The following is a 19,814-nucleotide window of genomic DNA, read 5'->3' as shown; positions in this document are numbered from 1 at the left end:
CCAAAAACATAGACAAGTTTAACCCCGAAAACAAGAAAGACTGGTCCCGCCTTGCCAAGATTAAACCCTGCCTGGACTTGTTAGTCAGCTGAATTTCTAATGTATTATTTCTATTTTGCCATTTAGACTTTAAATTTGCATTTGCTATTATTAATGCAGCTGTCTTTCCCAGATCTTTTTCAATAAGTTATTCAATTCATTCCCACTTGAGAAAAGGGCCCATTAATTAGATAAGAAAACAGCCTACGCTGCATCACTGATGTAATGAATGTGCAATGTTATGGCTCTCATTAAAAATGCTATGTTCAGATGGCTTGTTAGAAAAACAGTGCACATTCCAGAGAGATGTCATTAGATGTACCAAGTATCCAAGCAAGAACTGAGTTAGTACAAATGCATGAAAGCTCATTTCAAATGCTGGCAGGGTTTAATTATGCAACTTCAATATTATCTCAATAGACTCTTTCTGCAGACTCTAGCTTGTGAATATTGCAAAAGCTGCAATGCCTATATTTGGCAAAATGGAAATACACTAAGTCCAGTATCTGCGTTTCACAGGCTCCAGCCATTTAAATCCCAGTTTAAAGGTTATCTGGCCTAAGGGATTGTCCTTGAAAGCTCATATTCTTCAGGCCTGAGCATGTATTGTGGCATACAAAATCAGATCACTCCCCCCAACACCGGCAGACCCAAGATGAGGGCCAAATTCGGGAGAGAATCGCGCCAACTAAATTGGGATAGAGCGATAGTAACCGCGTCGACCACCAGGTTTCATCTAGCACCGTTTAACAGCATGCACTGGGTTGTTCGTTACGGTGTCAAGAGAAACAGAAAACGGAAATAAAACGAATTTGACTTCAGAATAAAACAAGTTGCGTTTCTTTCAATGCACCATTTTCTGTGTGGGAATAAACTAATGACAGAATGAGGTCGACACACCAATGAATTGAAAGGATGCATAGAGCAGGTATCACCTAACTACGATAAGTTCCCAGTATTGTCAGGACCTCATCCAATTGGAAGGTGTGAAATGTAAAAGGGTCAATTACAGTAATCCCACCTCCATTGCTGGGGCCACGTTCAAGACCAACCCGGCAATGAGGGAATTCAAAGATATATACCCTATTTTAATAGACTTTGGCATGCTCTTATAACATTTACAGCACTTTTTAAAGGTTTTTAAACACTTAAAACACATTGAGAGAGCGCAAGAGCAATAGATACAAAATATCATGCAAAACGTATCGAAAATAGAGTAACAACTGTAACAACACTTAAAAAAAAAAAAATCTGTAATAAAGTGGCACCGTGAAGTGAAGGCATAAACATTTTCACCACACATTTTAACATTAAATGGGTGCACCACTTGTGGTTCTTATTAAGAGCTGGATGTTATTACAGTGGAATATTGTCACAGCATTGAGGAAAATACAGCATGAAGTGAAACAAGATAAACTATTAGCTTGACGCGACAGCACATATAAACTGAAATCTGATTGGACAAAAAAAAAAAAAAAAAAGGGAAAAAAATCATATCTGACATCCATGTACTCTTAGAAGAGAAATGTTACAAATAAAGGGAATTGATCTTTGAGAATAATAAATGCAATATTAAAATTCAGGTCGTAAATGTAGGTCAGTGCTGAAGTTCTGATAGTGTTTAAGCCAGCAGAGAAAGCCTTGCTGATTTATTATGAGTGTCTCAGTAAGCGCCGTTTGTACCAATTCCTGGAAATATGAGACACATTTTAAGTATTTGTATTTATATATATATATATATATATATATATATATATATATATATATATATATATATATATAATTTTATTTGTTATGAGTACCAGTTGTTTTATTTGGAATACCGGAGTACACGGTATGTTAAATGGAAAACTAAAAGGTGGAGGTTTATCTTTTATTTTGATGGTACTTTCCGGAAGTTATTGTGATATCACGGACCGTGTAGCCCCGCTGTTCTGGAGGCAGGAGTGGGCGGAGTTTGGTGCTGCTGCTTGCAGCTGGACTCTGGACTCTGCGGCGCGGATGAGGAAAAGTCTCCTCGCCTGTGGGTGGACAGCTTCGGCGTCAGTCCGCTGCCGGCCGCACAACTTTCATCAGCTGCTTCGTCTTGTTTTTAGTCTTTTTACACGAGGCAGACAGTTTTCGCCAGGTAAGACCTGTCGATACTCGTATTTTCGTGGATTTCACCTGCGAGCCAACCAGTGTGGTGCATTTGCTGGTCAATTACTGAGCACGTTGCTTCATTTTCTTGTGGTGTGTTAAACAATAAAATGGCATGGACGGACTCCTAAAAATGTGAGGTGTCATTGTTGGAGATTTGAACTTTTTGGATTGCAGAAGAGACTTTGGAAGAAGTGTCGTAGTACGTTAAGCGCTTATTAAGTTGTCTTCATGACAGAAAACGTGTGACTTTGCCCTCTTGTGACTTTTTCAAGTTGGACTTAATGTGACACCCCCCCCCCCCCCCCCCCCCCCCCCCCCATCTCCAAATCATCACACGTATGGCGTCATATCTTTTTTAAAAGTGCACTCCAGCCACCGCTTTTTTTCTTTGTGGCTCTCAGTAGTCCACTTTAAATGCAGAGTGGTCTGCGGTCAGCGAGAACACAGCCGAGACGCCGGTGCCATCTGATTGTTCATTCAAGGCTAAACAGAGGACACAAATCCATTGTGCACCATTCGCCATCACTATGGAGCTGACATACAGGATCATTGGCCTGCTGGGATACATCTTCCTGGACTGGGTTCCTCTGGCTTCTGCTGAGGAAGGTGAGTTCCAAGTACTTTGTTTATTTGTTTTATTGTGGTGGGAGGCGGGTCCCCGTTTGGAGTAGTCCACAAGAAAGTGCATGGATTCCAAACCACAAGGAATTCTCAATTGAGACTACTACAAACACCACTTAAGTTACGTACATTTGATGGCAGTAACCATAATGGTGTAGACATGCCATCAAATCCCAATAGAAGTGTATGTAAATGTTACTGTATTGTGATGTTTCTCTTATATTTGTGTGCAACCTGTCTACAGTTTTTGATTTCTTATAATAGGTACAAGTTTGCATTCCATTCGGTTGTGAAGTACCCAATTTAAAATACAAAACTATACAAGACACACGTTGTAAAGGGAAAAACTGGTCAATTGTTTAATCTGAATCCGATCATTATTGTATTGGTTTGAGATATGTGGCTGATTTGTATTTTTGATATACAGTAAATCCTTTTGGGAAATGAAATTGTTTGGAAGATCAGTATACCAGCTGTTAGGTTTGTACTCCAAACAATACCCCCGGGGCAGTTCTGTCAGGGCTGACTTTTGATTCCCCATCAGGTTTTTCTGGTTAATGATATTTACACACCGACACACAGTTATGTTTCTTCCTTAAACCTCCTCCTGTTATCTGATAGATGCCCCGATGCCATTTTAAAGTTGCATTAACAAGAATAAAAGAGGCCACATCGTGTTCCACTAATTCTTTGGCTAATTTCCCAAACTATTCCAGCACTGCTCATCACTTTTGAACATGAAACAATGCATCTCATGCCAAGTTTCAATCAATGCTGGTTGTCAACAGGAACACACGAAACATGCTTGACTTCACTTATACTGTGGCAGGAACTCCAACCTGTCAGCTGCCTCTGGTAGGGCCTTTCTTAGAAAGAGGGGGTCTTTATGGTGTCTATTATACTATAGAACCACAATGATAGCGCTCAGATGAGGTCAGCCATGCTTTTGTTGTGTGAAGTCAAACATTAAAATGTGTGAATCTGCATGATAAAAGTCGTGAAATTGTGCTGTAATTGATGCTTTCCATATGTACAAATGATGTAATGCCAAGCATATTTTTTTTTATTTGACCTCCTATAGGCAATACTTGTTTGTTTGGTTGTAACGCTGTTAAAAATGACTATCTGTGCCTGCCAAACTCTGAAGAGATGTATTTCCTGTACTGTGGATAGAGGTCTGTATCACTGGTGAAAAACTTGAGACAACAGTGGAATTTTAAAGTTCAACATCTTATTTGTTTATCCAAAAAAAAAAGAGAATGTCCCATAGGAAAGAAAATATATCAAACTTATCCACCCAAGTCACTTCAGCTATCATCTAATATTTCATGAACAGTAAAGGGAATGGTTAAAGTAACTTTTCAAATTATTAAAAAAGTGAAAACATAATTTTATTATTGTATGATAAAACCTTTCTAATTCTTTTTCTACAGTTTCTGTCTTTTGTTTTCTCTGTTTATATGCTGTCTCAGCATGCACCAGATGGGAGAAACCAAAATACAATGGCAGTACTACTCTCCATCCAGCCATCCTTTTTCTGAGCCGCTTCTCCTCACTAGGGTCGCGGGCGTGCTGGAGCCTATCCCAGCTATCATCGGGCAAGAGGCAGCGTACACCCTGAACTGGTTGCCAGCCAATCGCAGGGCACATACAAACAAACAACCATTCACACTCACATTCACACTTACGGGCAATTTAGAGCCAATTAACCTACCACGCATGTTTTTGGGATGTAGGAGGAAACCGGAGTGCCCGGAGAAAACCCACGCAGGCACGGGGAGAACATGCAAACTCCACACAGGCGGGCCTGGGGATTGAATCCCGGTCCTCAGAACTGTGAGGCAGACGCTCTAACCAGTCGTCCACCGTACCGCCAGTACTCCTCTCAAAAACGCTAAATATGATGATCACGATAATTAAGATTTGAAACGGTCAACTATTATTGATGTCAACCCTTTAGCCATGTCTGAGACGTGTGTACAACCTTCTTCTGTCACAGTAAGCTCAGTCATGTTTTTGAAATCCTATTACCCGTCTGTTTTCGCACAACAAAAAATCCAAAGAAAAGCAAAACACAATCTCGTTAACCCTTAAAAAGCTTTATTTTGTGACCGACGTGCGATGTCATGCGTGAAGATTTAATTTTTTTCCTCCCCCGTTATTTGAGTTCAAAATCGTACAACCTTTGGGATGTTTCAATTTGGAGGTTCCGCTTTGTCGTCGTCCACCAAGTTGCGGATTCTGGTCTGAAGTGAGTGCAGATGATGCTCGCAGCTGCCAAGCCGCTGCTCTTTTTCTTCAGCAAGACCGTAAATGACTTACTAGCTTGTTCCGAGGCCGGATCGCTCGTCGTTCTGTCGCTGTGAAGATTAAAACCCAGACCTCTTGATCGGATAATTACTTGGGCTGGAAATTTATAACAAGCTTTGAGGGGTGGGATTCAAGGTGGAAAGTGGTTTAAAAAAGTTATTTCACCCCCTCACATGTAGGAATTACTATTTGTATACAAAAGTACATACCAAGCCCCACAAAGTGACAACGGCAGAAGCTTTCAGTTATTACAAGAAGACACACTGTAGTAAGAGATTCAATTATATGAGCGTAAACTTTACATTACTGATCTTCTGTGGTGGCATTAAAAACCACACAGAGGATGGTGGCTTTTGTTCATTACCACGTTTTGATGAAAAACACCACACTACTGTAAACAAAACCATTATTTTGAGGGGCATGATGTGGCTATGTTGAGTGGACATTTGTAAATGCCTCTTATATACTGTACTTGATTCCTCCTTCTCTATGTTCTCATTTTAACAAATGGGACTATTTCCGTGTGAAGCATTAGCTTGTGTTCGATTATGTCGAGGTGTCACAGCTTGAAGATATTTTTCTTAGGTTGAGTTACTGAATTATCTGCTTGATCATTGTGGTTGTCATGGTAAACAGAAGTCTGTTCCATTCAGCTTGTGTATGACAGTAGTGCTGGTGATTTGGTATTGTCTACTGGCATTCAGAAGCAAGGTTAAGGCATTATCATCTTTGAGAAAATTGTTGACTGTGGTTCATGACTGCCATGTAAATGAATTTTTAAACTGCCGTATGGTATGTATCAACAACTGGTACTTTCTTCGAGTTCAGTTTGCTGCTGCAAGAGAGCGTAGTCTCCTGTCTAGTTTGTTTAGCGGGGGCCAGTCTCATTGTGGCAGACGAAAAACATTGACAGCACTCTTTAAGCTGGTATCTAGTTGGGGAAAAAACGAGGTGGCCCCCTGGCTGTTGCAAATTTTACTATGGCACTCTACATGCAAAATTGAACAAAGCTGCTTTAGTTGTGTGCCATCTCAGAATGACACAATTTGTAGTGTTAAAATGGTGTGAAACATTCACATCAAAATCATTGTGACCAAAGTTATTGCAGTTATCAGTACTATCACAATAGTATAGATTAGGCTTTACACGATCAGGATTTTTGTGGCCTATCACCGATCAGCAAGTTGAAAAAAACGATAACCGATCCGATCACAAGATGGAGTAATGTGTGTATTTAAATGACCTGTTCATTTACTGTATATACTTGTGTACTTAATTGCTCAAAAAATTACATTTACAATTACTTTGTTAATCTATTTATGCCAGTGAGGCATAGTGACAGACAGAACAAATGATAAATGGTCTTCTATTAGATGGCAGGAAGTACATACAGTAATCAATGTATCCAGTTTTTGTGACATTTTTGTTTGTTGGTGTGCCGTGAGATTTTTCAATTGTAAAATATGTTCATTGGCTCCATAAAAGTTGGAAATCACTGCTCTAGTCAGATCGTGTAATCTAATCAGTCAGGTCAAACCAACATTACATGACAGAAATAATGGGTGCTAACTTACTGTAATTAAATTATTTTTCATTAAATTACTTCACCCACAGTGAAACTTTCGAGCATGATTCGACAGAACGGCGGCATGTTTACGTCAAACCGTTCGTGGTACCACTAGCTTGCTCGGCTACATAGCGTTTTGTTGCCTGCTTGCGAGCCGTATCGTATTCAAAGTACGGGAACATACCTCAAGCAAGCCTTAAAAGAATGTCCTCTCCTGAGCAGCGGTGACCACCAACGCACATTTTCCCCCATTTTGTCCTTATAATACAAAGTCGGCGCGCTCCACTCTTGTTGTCGTTGCCACTGTAATGAGTCTATCCGGTCGCATTTGGGTTGACAAGATAAAGTCCAATGAATGTAAAAAACGCGATGCGGTGGTATCTGAATACAAGATTTTATTGCAGTAGTCTGATACAGTGAAATCGTGAAAGAGCAAATTTGTCTTGTAGTCTGATCCGGGCATAACGTGTTGTCTGTCTCAGACATGTTGTCTGTTCCACACTGCCGACATGTTTTTTTTTTTTTAATAACTTTATTGGCCGTCAGATATTTCCAATACTACGTCAAAAGAAGCGCGACAAGGCTAAAAATAAACTAGCTTTTGGATTCAACTATACTGTGCACGATGGTGACGCAGAGTAAATGTCTTTTTTACGGAGCCGATCAATGATGTCATTGATCGGATCGGTGAATTATGACATTAAAGCCGATCAGTCGGTCACCATAAAATGCTAAATATCTGCCGATACCGATCAGCCCGATAAAATCGGGTAAAGTCTAGGATATATACATTTAATTGGAAGCTCTGCAAGTTTGCCTTTTTGAACTGGTGCCATACTTGTAGAAGCAGCATGTAGTATTTTTATGCCTGTGGTGGAGCAAAGGAGGCCTCTGTTTCAATACAGCGAATTTGATGCAAAATTCTCTTTTTAGATATTTATAGTACCCTGCTCATTGGTTGCAAGCCCGGTGACACAATGTCTGTTTATGTAAGTCAACATATTTATCTTATATTTTTTTTCACCTCCTCTTCGGCATGACAATCATAACAGTATATTACTAAACTGAAACTGCGATCGTCTTTAAAACCATTAATTGCTCAGAGGCTGTTTTTTTTTTCTTTTTTCTATCCACAAGGCCTCACATGAGCCACAATCTTTTCATTTAACGCACATGTAGTCTTTTCTTTTGCCGCTCTTTCAGCACATCCTCTTGTCTCCTTGATGCCAGACTGCTGCTATGTTATTTATTTCGCTTGCTGACTCTCCCCCTGCTGCAGAAATGTGGATCCATTCCCAGAAATCCTTTTAAACGGAACCGATTTTTATAAGAAAGGGATTTGCATTTAAAGCAAGCCCAACCTTCCCTCACTCCCTCTCTCTGAAAGCTGCTAGCTCGTCATCCTCAGCAGCTCACTCCTGTGATTAGCTTCCGCAAGAGTTAAACAGGCATCCGAGTGCCACAAGTGCCCTCATTGCGGGGATGCGTAATTCCCTCGCGGAAAATAAATGCAGGTGGATGATAGTCGAGAGGATACGAACCCCAACCCATACATCCACATCAGGCATTCACTTTGGAGAGCCCGTCTGTCCTCCACCCACACTTGGCTCCCTGAGAGTGGGACACAATGGGGACGGGCTGCAGCAGAGTGTGAATGAGGCCACAGCCTTTGAGCTTGTAAGCAGCAAGCAAATGGCACTTTTTTGTGGCAATGGGGGATCTCTTTGACGCCAGTCATGGAGCGATGGGAAGACTGACCTGAGCCTGAGTATGTCTGCATAATGAGCAAGCCTATTTGCAGTTTGTAATGATACACACCTGGGGCTGGATTTGTGATCATAATTAAGTGATTAAAGGGCTGTTAATTAGAAGGAAAACTGTTGATTACCTCTTGTCCATCATTCTCATTCATCTGTCATTCCATTAGATGTGCCCAGGCATAAACTGGAAATCCACATTTCTTGCCATTGTTTTTCCTCCTCATTCAAGAACTGGATGGTAAAAAGCAGCTTAAAGCTGTCTACAGTATCTGCAACCTTGACATACGATAATGTCAAGAGGCAAGCTTTTATGTACCATTTTGAGCCCATGATATTTCCGTCCTTGACCTACATCTTGTGTCGCATGTGCACATTTTATTTTTTTCAACTCAAAATGCAAGTCGCAGAGCCCATGCAACGTTTGCTTGCACCCTTTGCGTGTGCACACCAGCTCAGCATGTCTCGAAGGGGCTCACTTTCACGCACTGCGCTGTGTGGGTTCTGCTTTATACAGCGTAACTGAGACATTCCTGTGAGCAGGCTGCTCTCTTACAGCTGCACACAGTTAAGAGCTTAAGCAGGGAGTCGCATTTTAAACCCTGAGTCAGGGAGTTCTCTTTACGATGCATTCAAACGCCATTTTTGGCATCTGGCTGATTCGTTTTTTGGGAGTTCTGCACCCAACAGGTTCCTTCACACTTTGTTTTTGCTCATTATCATTTACAACGTGATGTACACATTCACAATATCATGATATTTATAACTGACACTTTCAGAGGTAAGTATTTAACAATACGTTTATTATTGTGGTTGTAGTTTGAAGTAGTGTAGAACAGAATTGCATCCGACTGAGCTGAGTTTCTGAGCCTTATTTAATGCAGACCATGTATCGGATCTCCTTGGGCTGTTTAGGTGTACCTAATGTAGTGGCCGGTAAGTGTATTATTATGCTTATTACACCCTTAGATTGGATGGAGTCACGGGTTTTGCATTAAAAAAATATATATATTGGAAAATGAAATTTGGGGCGTCGAAGAACAAAAACAATTCTCTTTGTACTCTTATGGCTTCACATCCAAAGATGTGTCTATCTTTAGCCACAGACTTGCAGGCTGGCTGGAGCAATGCACGGACTGATTAAAAGAGTTCACTCCCTGTGTGTCTTTAGTGATTTTGAGTGAGTAAAATCAGGATGTGTCCAAACATAAGACTTTTTTGGGGTTTGTAGGGAGTCTTGTTATAGCTCTTGGATGGTTTATGTCACCAGAGACAGCACTGCTTGAAGCTGCCCACCTCCGCAGCAGATTAGCCACCATGGTATTTCTTCTACTCCCAAAAATACATTTTACATTCTGCTTTAGAAAAAGCTTTGATATATATATATATATATATATATATATATATATATATATATATATATATATATATATATAATATGTATGTGTGTGTGTGTGTATATATATATATATATATATATATATATATTTTTTTTTTAAATATATTATTTTTTTAAAAGAAAATCCTTCAGTACATAAGCAAACATTTCTGGGGATTACGTATGCTTCGGCAGGAACAGAAGTCATGTGATCTGGGATAATTTTACATGATAGAACAGTTTTAAGATGCATTTTCAGGAACTAATGTTAAGTTTGGCGGCAAGGTGGAAAACTGGTTAGCACATCTGCCTCACAGTTCTGAGGACCTGGGTTCAAATGCGGCCTCGCCTGTTTGGAGTTTGCGTGTTCTCCTGTTTCCTTCCACATCCCAAAAACATGCATGCTCGGTTAATTGAAGACTCTAAATTGCCCGTAGGTGTGAATGTGTGTGCGCGAATGGTTATTTGTTTATATGTGCTCTGCGATTGGCTGGCGACCAGTTCAGGGTGTACCCCGCCTCTCGCCCAAAGATAGCTGGGATAGGCTCCAGCACACCCACGACCCTAGTGAGGATAAGCGGTAGGGAAAATTAATGAATAAAGTTGTTGACTACAAAAATAACATGATACGAGACTGACAAATGATCAGCTCAGGTATATCCCATATGGGGGTGTGAGAGTCTCCTGCTGGTGTAGGGGATCATCACAGATTTTATCCCTGCATGGCTTGAAATTGTTCAAGCCACAGGGGGTCACTAACCCCTGAACCCTGGGCCTCTTTGTGGCCAGGGGACAAGAGGATGAAAATGCGCCTCCTAGAGAAAGAAAGCACATAACCAATGCTTTACCATGGTTCTCTTGTTGGGACGGCACATACAAATTGCTGCCCGTGTGTATTAATGAAGATTTTAACAGCTTCATACTACTGTAGTTGCTTTGCGGAACGTTGCTTGATGATTCGTGAACGATCCCAAGGTCTAAAGCGCAGTGTCTGACGTTTAAATAGAGCAGAACATTAGAGGTCGAACATGCACATTAGTTCTGGGAAACTAATTTAACCTCCGATTTGTTCAGATTCCAGAATAATGGAAATAATTTGTTACAAACTGTCACCTTCATAAAATGTTTATTAACTGCACAGGACCGGCAATGTTTTGAGTAACACTTTCGTATATTTTTACGTGTAAAAATATAAGTGACGGTGCGCCCCTAGGCTATGCGGCGAGCTGCTTTACGGCTAGCACTAGCTGCTAAGATTAGCAGTCGGCATTAGACTCCATTAGCCGCTGTAAGTTTTACTGCTTAGAATGAATGATTTTTGTTGCATGGAGTTAGACTATAGTTAGACTAAAAGAAAAATACAGTTAAGCAGCAAATTGTGTAAATGTTGTAACTGCTCCCTTCTTTAACGAATGTGCTTTCATATTCTGTGAAGCACATCTTTAAAACAAATACTGTTACACCAAAGTCTTGGAAATGATGTCAGCAGAGAGCAGCATGCATCCGTTCTCTGAGCAGCTGCATGCTTTTTGGCCTATTAAATCCGACAGAGTGATATTTTGGGTGTATTTCATCAGTTCAGCTCCAGGCTTCCTGCGGTGTGACAGTTTACATTATGAATAAAAATGTTCTTGGCTGTGTTAATCAATACAAGTGACCCACATTTTTGAGGCACTTTTCTCCCATCCAGCAGCAAGGAGGATTTGAGAGACAATTTGTTTTCTTCCTGATCTTGGAATTATCAGAATAATATGTTGATAGGTGGTGACTGAACAACAACCATTATTAATTTATTTTTGTGTTATGTTTTGTTTAATGATAATGCTTTTCTGAAATGCTTTACCGTTTAATTTGAATCCCATTGAAATAAAATGTGTTTCACCTGGTCCTGTGTTTTCTTTAAAGAATTGTACCCATCTTACAAATTCTGCCTGGGTAATCAAACAAGAGCACAACTGCGTGTTTTCTAATTTAGTAAATAAAAGTTGGGCTGTGAATTTCAAAATAAGAGCAAGTAAATTAAAAAAAGGATTATGTGTTCAAAAAAAGTGCTTAACTTAAGAATAATTATTTGGGGAAAAACTAACAAAATACAGATAATACTACATGTTTTGATCATATGGGTAGACGCAAAATCATGCATTGTAAAAAAGCATTATACATGGGTAGAAGGGTTTTCCAGATTTTTGAGGTCAACTTTGGGGGTGCATATTATACATGGGTGTGCATTATACACGAGAAATTACATACATTTTATTTGTCTCCAAAAAATCACTTGTCACTCTCAAGTGTAGCCTCCTTATGATTAATTCCCATTATTGTTGATTTAAAAGCCCTTAGCAAACTTGGAAAAAAGTTAGTTTTTCATCTTTTTTAATTATTTCCTCCTTACTATGGATAGCGTATGAGCCAGCCTCCCGAGAGCTGCAACAGTGCTGTAAAGAAGCTCTCGCGTTTTTCAAATGGCCAGTTTATTTTTGAAGAGCGCTTGAGAGTGGTGCCCATAATTGGAAGAGGTGAACTCACTTAGTGGCGGATCAATATTACTGAGATGCTGAAATGTGCTGTGGAGCGAAGCAATTGCATCAATCATATGAGGCAGAGTGCATCACATTAAAGTCTCCAATGTGTTGAAATAATGTGTTCTACATGATGGGCATGTACAACAGTGGAGTCAAATTTCAGCGAAGGTTTTGTTCTTGTGTTATATTTGTAATTAAACAAGAAAGTCATAAGCGCACAAACGGACTAGTCTATTTTCCAAAAGTCTCAGACTAGTTCACGTTAATTTTTCATTCCATACAATGGTCTCCCTGGGAATATTTTTGGCCAGAGAGCTGCGTGTGAATGTTGTTTATACAAAGGAAGAGCTTGTTTGAGTCCAAGACGCACAAGCACTGTACAGTATTTGACACCACGGGTTAAAACTCATTACGTGTGGGCGGTGATGTAAATGGAGCAGAACCAAGTCAATGTTCATATCCTTTTTACCTTCTGTTAACCTTAAATTTCATGCCGGGGTCATAACCTTTATACCACCCTGATGGACATAGCCATTTGAACGTATGTGACTTTGAAGAATGCAATGTTTTGTTTCCTCCTGAATTAATATTAATTCAGCTGGAATTGCAGTGAACATTTGTTTTGTGCTCAAACACCCCAGACAAGATCTTTTATTGAATGCTTTCTTTTGTTATCTCACCACTCAGAACTATTTAATTTAGGACATGGCAAACAACAACGGTTGCCATGGGGGGAGAACAAAGTTAGGTTGAAAAAACTGCCAGAAATGGAAACAATTTCAGGCTTGTACTGCAAAAAAAGAATACTCAACCTTTTACCACTTAAAAAGCTGACCTGTGTAAAGTCTGACATGTCTCTAATTTAGGAAAGGCTCACCGCTGACTAAGAACAAAGGTTTCTGTTGCAGACCCACACCATTGTGCGTATTGTGGACCCCTAAGGTCATCTACCAGAGACTTTTTGGGGGCTAAACATGTATCGACCCGAGGGTAGATACTGGAATTCTGCAGTGGTGTTTGACGCTGATTGGTGCAGACTAGACTCTTGCATCTATATTTTCAACAACAGACTCCATTACTGTGTCGGTTGGCCATTTCCACAAAACTGTTTTGAATAGAAACATTTGTAATCCTGGCTCTTCCTGTACATGATAACAATTTGGAGCCTCGAACTGCAAGTTTATAGCGTTTATTTGACATATTTTTCTGCAAAATAGCAGAGCTCTAACAGAAAAATCAGCCACCTTTGCTTTTTACACTGAACCCCAGCTCTTACAGTTAAACGTCAGGAGCACGTCCCTGTCGAACAGTGTCGGTATTCATCTTTTGCACAAGCGTTAATCTAGATCTGTTAATTACCTTCAAAGGTAGACTATTGACAGAACAACATTCTGAGCCATTTATAAGGAAAAGTGACTTAGAAAAAAAATATAAATCCTGGCGTTACCAGGTAGTATAAAAGGGCATTAATAAATTGATGCGTTACCATTTCTGTCAAAATGTTGAAAGTGGTTGCCTGTATAAACAGAGGCTGTTATTTTACAAATTTCAAATGCGAATAGAATGCATGGTCGTTTCTTTGTAAATCTTTTCAAAAATCTCTTATTGGTATCCACTCTGGTCAAAATTCTCGACTTGGTTGCCGTGTAAGTCTGCCAGAACAATGACAGGTTAATATAAGCAGAAGGAGTGGATGGTTTCTAAACTGGAGTTTTTGTTCCCAGAGGTTTTGTTCTTGTGAATAGGACACAATATTTTTTTCTCTTTTGCAAAAAAATTTAAACTCATAGGTTTGTGCTACAATTGAAGCAGAAAGCCAGACATGAACAATTAGGGGGATTTTCCTGTCAATGCTCTTGCCACCTGGTGCGTTCCTGTGCTGCGAAACCGCCTATTAAAGTAATATGTTTGTCCACTCTGATGAATGTGTGGCTCTCAGCCAAACAATTCAGAGGCTCTGTTTCCAAGAAGTGTACTTTAATCTCCTGTGGATCTGATTGACAGCTGTGTGGATCCTCTCTGGTCATATCTGTAGTTTCTGTCCAGTGTTGAGAATATTCCAAAACTAGGTCACATCCTGTCCTGGGACAGGGACCAGCCCAAGCCCTTATTGATATGCATCCCGACAGCCTAGAAAAAGGGGGGTAGGTGTCAAACATTAACACCTTTCTTTCATCTCAAAGTCGCTCCTCTCTCCAACCATTTCATGAGCACACACATACTCAAAGTAGCTGAGCACATCCACGTGGACCACAGGAGGCTTTTGTTATTCTGTGTTGAGCAGTTATACAGTGTCTGCCTCGCTTAATGTGAATGGTTTGCACGTCGGTGAGTGGCCCCCCACCAGAGCCCGGACACAGGAAGGGGATAGGAATTACAGGAAGCTGAGGTTTAATCAGACTAGACACAACTCAACCATAAGACATACAAACAATGCCCCACGTGCACACTCAAGGTTGTGCCTAAATAGTTAAATTTACAAATGGAAAGCTGACACGTGACTAAAAAAAATCTTGATTTTTGCACTCGCTGCTAACAATAATGTTTGTTATACAGTATATCTCCACTTCCAGAAAGAATGGCATTCCCATCATACAAGTATGATAATCCTTTGCAATTATTGAAATTCTCAATTGACAAAACTACCATAATGAATCCCAGGTGTTTATACATAAACTAATGCTAAAAAGAGAGCCATTAATTTACCCCAATGTTATGATAGCAGGCAGAAGGAATTAATCTAAATGGGTTCAGAGAACTAGACTGCCTTTTGGAAAAGATGCATATTTGCTTTCCTGACAAGGCTTCTAAAAATACAAGTATGTCTGTTTGTCATAAGAGTAAATGAGGTGGAAACAGCCAACCTGGCTCTGTCCAAAGATAATAAAGCTCCAATTAAACCAACAATCCAGATAGTGTATTATTTTGAAAAATATATTTATTTAAACCGACACAGGCCAGTTGCCCTCTAGTACACTGTCATTATGCTAAGCTAATTGTTCAGCACCATTGCAAATCAATCTTTTAATCTAACTTTAGGCCAATAGATCTTTCCAAAAGCTTCATTAGTAATTTTGAAACATGCATCTAATTTCCCTAGACACCAGACATACCATTTACAAAATCTAAAACATATGCAAGAGTCCTCCATCCAGTTGGCCATTCATCCAAACGTTTCAAAAATCTTTAATTTGCTGCTTTGATTATTGCAACACTAAGGCCATACTAATTTTCATTTTTATTTTCTATTTTTGCCTTCAGATGCTGGCTAACTTTTAATGCTTCTTGCTCTTGAAAACCTCCTGCTTTCTTCATGGATTTCACTGTAATTTATGGCTTTTCCGAAGCCTTTTGTGTTGTACAATATAAAGAAAGTTGCATAAAGCAGTTAATTTATTTCAATTCCATTAAGTTTATTGACTAGTAATTTTCTAATGATGGTCTTCAAAATGCACATTAGGATCAGGTGACACCCAGGGTACAATTCCTCATAAAATACATTGTATTCCGCTTCACGACAGGTGGGGGGTGGGGGGCGAACTACAGCAGTTTTTGAAAGAGCCAACAAGATATGTACAAAGTGCCATCGTTATAATTTTAGGGGGAATTCATTGGTCCTTAACATCTACTGCCATCCTTTGTTTCATGTACACTTATTTTTGTGTGCGGATAAATGAGATTGTTTTTTTGCTAGAATTAAATGGGGTCTAATTGTAGCAGAAGGAGAGCTGTAAATTTCCTCTTAGCTTCCTGAGCCACAGGCAAAGTGGAAAATAAGTGACGGAAAAGCTGTAACACAAAAAAGATGAAAGCTCGGTCAATGATGTAAAATGTCAAAGCGTCAGATCAAATATGTCGTGCAATTGAATATTACATAGTTAATCTCAAGTCTGAAGACAGACCTAGACAAATTGAGGGTGCGGTATTGTTTGTACCCTCCCCTTTTGTTATAAAAAGCACACAAAAAAACAAAATACAGGGTCAGGTTTTACATTTCAAAAGGGATCTATGCAACACCCTCTATTGTTGTCTCCCTTTCTTGCAGAAAATTTAACACCTTCTCATTACCAGTTTGTTGTACCGACAGAGCTGGATTATTTGTATTACGTTACATAACCCACCTACTTCGGCTATCATATTCTTTACATAGAAGAATGGGCAAGCCTATCTGTTTTCTTTCTTTTGAAATATATAATGTACGAGACCATTATTGTTGACTACTCAAGCTCAGTGTACACTTCTGTAATTTGACTGTAATAAGGACAATTGTACTGTAATTACTGTAGAAGTGTTTGTTTTTGCAGTTAAATATGGCCAGATGACGAGCCTCTATTGTTTCTACTGTTTTCTGACATTGTGTGCGTGAGGGAAATTTTCTGGCGGGTGGGTGGCCAACCCCACTGCTGCTGAAAGAATGTAGGGGAAACGTCAGCTTCCTTTAACAAGACTTAATTCTGAGTCTACTTCAGCGAGAGGCAAGGCCATGCATGCACATAATAGAAACGCTCACCATCTCATCGAAAACACTCACACTCACACATCCTGTCTCATAAACCTTAATGATAGAGCTGCGATAAACAATGATTACTATGCCTGGGTTGGGGGTGAGGAGGGGTTGGGTGCTGCTTCTTTTTTACCCTCTCCAATCAACATATGAAAGTGTGGCAGGTGTGCACTTGAAAGAAGATACAGGGCAGTCGAATATGCCTTTATTTAGAAATATGCAGAAGGTTGGATGAATCCAGTTAAGATGCAATCCCAAACTTTGTCATCCAATTTGCCTCTGGTGTACTTTTACAACAGTGCCACACTATCTATACTATAGGATGCAATGACGACATAAAAAAAAATATTTTTTTTGGGCTGTGTTTTTGTTTGTTTTTTTTGTTTTATATTTGAGGTTATTCATGTGTAGCATTATCAAAATAATCCTTAATTTCATAAACCCACTGTTATATGCATGTTAGGCACATAGTTGGATGTCACTTCATAAGTAAACAAACATACAACTGCTTGTCCTCCCAGACAAAATGGTTTTTAGAAAGCCCTGTTTCTGCATACTCCATATAGGAATGGAGACATTCAGCAATGTGACTCTGCTGGACATATGCACTAAATGCACATTTTACTGGAGAAGTGTCATAATCACAAATGCTACTGCAGCGGTGTGGTCCTCCATTACGGTTTTCTATTGTGCTAATTTTATATAAAATGACCTCTTTAAAGTCCAAGTCAAGTGAAAGTATGTCCTCTAAATTTGAAACCCCACAGAGAAGAATGTTGTTAAAATCCCTGCCAAATTTGAATGATGGAAAAACTTTGCAAAGTACCGTATTTTCACAACCATAAGGCGCACTTAAAAGTCTTAAATTTTCTCCAAAATGCCTTATAATGTGGCGCGCCTTATGTGTGCAGCGAGTTCCAACATCTATAAATGTTGTTGTGTGATGAGCGCTCTGCTCGACTTTTTTTTTCTTTTTTTTCTTCTTTTAAGCATTTCCTGCCGACACGCTGCTTACACCGAGGAAAAGCGGACATGGCTGAGGACAGGGGAAGGAGGCTAAAGCCACGCCCCCAGTAGGGATGTAGCGCCGGGTTTTTTTAATTTTTTATTTTTTTTTTAAAACCGCTTTACTGACTGGGAGCATTTCCGGGGTGTGCATTGTGCAAAACAACATCGGTTTGGCTAAGGACTCCCGAGCAGGCGCGAGAGAATTCTAGATCAACGAATCCATGGTTCGCAAGTGGAGGAAGCAGGAACACGAGCTTCGCCAAGTCAAGAAGACCAAGCTGAGTTTTTGCGGAAAAAAAAGAAAAACAAAACGCGAAAACAAGGCGAGGAACTCGTGCAATGGTTTAATCAGCAAAGAATAACTTGGGGCTTGCCATCATTCCGGGAGGCTTGACAAACCGCTGGACATCGGTGTAAACTGGCCGTTCAAAGTGAAGTTGCGAGTGGCGTTGAAGCGATGGATGACACATGGCGAACACAGCTTTACTAAGACTAGGAGGCAGCGGCAGGCGAGTTACGGCGCAATTTGTGAATGGATTGTGGATGCTGGGCTAACGTGTCTGCTTGCACTGTTGTTTGAGCCTTCGCACGGCAACGAGACTGACTCGCACCTGGCGTGTTTGATTTGAGAACTTGCCCAGCTGTTCATTTCGGATACGGAACATGAGGACTTTGATGGATTTGTGGATGACCATTGATCAAAAAATAATGTGAGTACATTGTTAAATACTTCAATAAAGTACAACCGAACTCAGTTTTGCTCCCGCTGCCTTTTTAAAAACATTGTTTTAGCGTGCATGCATGCTACCGTATGTTTTAAGATAGCCTATGTTTTACCATGCCTGCGCCCAATAATACGCTGCGCCTTATATATGTGTTTTAAATACAGAAATATACCCCGTAACTGAGACTGCGCCTTTTAATACGGTGCACCCTACTGTCGTGAAAATACAGTATATAAATGAGGCTTCAAAATCGTGGAAAAATCAAGTCATTCTGTCTGCTCTTAGACGCGGAATGACTTCGTCTCGCATCTTTCTTTTGTTTACAAAACCACACGTTTGAGCCGAGAAAATAAATCCTCTTAAAGCCTCCAGTGGCTGGAATATATCCCACCCAGTAATCGCGGGGCTATTCAATGCTGCGACAATGAGGCACTTTAAAGGGGGCTAGCCACCCCGAAGTCCCTGTCCACACACTAGCTGTCAAGTTGGACTTAAAAAAAAGAAAAAAGAAATTCACCCTCCTCGCTCTTATGTCTTTCTCTTCGTGACTTGTGGGCAGTCATGGCCGACAACGAAGAACTCTAACGCTGTCACGCCAGCGGACTATCCGAAGGGAAGATGCATTTTCGGGGTGTAGGAATAGCTAGCTGGGTAACGCGACATTGCAAATGCGAAGGCCAATCACTGATGCGAAAAAAGGCGCTCAAGTGGGAGAGGGGCGATTCATGCCGGCACCAAAGTGCATCAAAATGTGTGAGCCTGTTTTAGCCATTCTCAAAGGGGGGAAAAAATCAGGAAAACTGAAATGGTGAAAAGCAGTTTAACTCTATCCCTCAACAATTGAGTACTACATAGTTCCCAGTATTTGCACGTTTTTAGCAATTATCTTCAAACATGTACAATCTATTTACAAACAAATCTCAGGATTTATATTATAGGGCCTTTAAGATCCTGAGAGACAAATGTTTGCATATTCTGGCTCCAAAATTGCCGATGTCATGTAAACAAAGAACCTAAGCAACAGAGGGTTTTATCGGTTTGTAGTTAAAATTTTCCCATGTAAACATCCTACTGAAGCTGCTGGGCTTCTCTGTTTTTGAAGTGAAAACCAATGTCAAGCACGTTTTTATTTTTCAAGGAGTGAAAATGGAGATAAAAATCAAGCATTGCACTCAGGAGAGACTCAGACTCAGCCCAAGCCAAACAATCCAAATTTTAGTTGCTTCCAAATTGTACACATT

General features: G+C 40.1%; 1 protein-coding gene across 2 annotated transcripts in view; it reads left to right on the top strand.

The window, feature by feature from the left end:
- The first annotated feature begins 2,050 nt into the window (after positions 1-2,050).
- ephb4a (eph receptor B4a) overlaps positions 2,051-19,814 on the top strand; it is a 41,696-nt gene continuing 23,932 nt past the window's right edge. The window contains exons 1-2 of one of the 2 annotated variants that reach the window (XM_061702327.1): positions 2,051-2,167; positions 2,602-2,787. In XM_061702327.1, the coding sequence (XP_061558311.1) occupies positions 2,709-2,787 (79 nt within the window). In that variant the 5' untranslated portion in view covers positions 2,051-2,167; positions 2,602-2,708. Of the gene's footprint in view, positions 2,168-2,582; positions 2,788-19,814 lie in introns of both variants that reach the window. The other variant, XM_061702326.1, reaches the window with a different exon arrangement.

This window comes from Phycodurus eques, chromosome 17, assembly GCF_024500275.1.
Source record: "Phycodurus eques isolate BA_2022a chromosome 17, UOR_Pequ_1.1, whole genome shotgun sequence".
Classification (NCBI taxonomy): domain Eukaryota; kingdom Metazoa; phylum Chordata; class Actinopteri; order Syngnathiformes; family Syngnathidae; genus Phycodurus; species Phycodurus eques.
The sequence above is the reverse complement of the archived record's forward strand: the minus strand, read 5'-3'. Positions and strand labels throughout refer to the sequence as shown.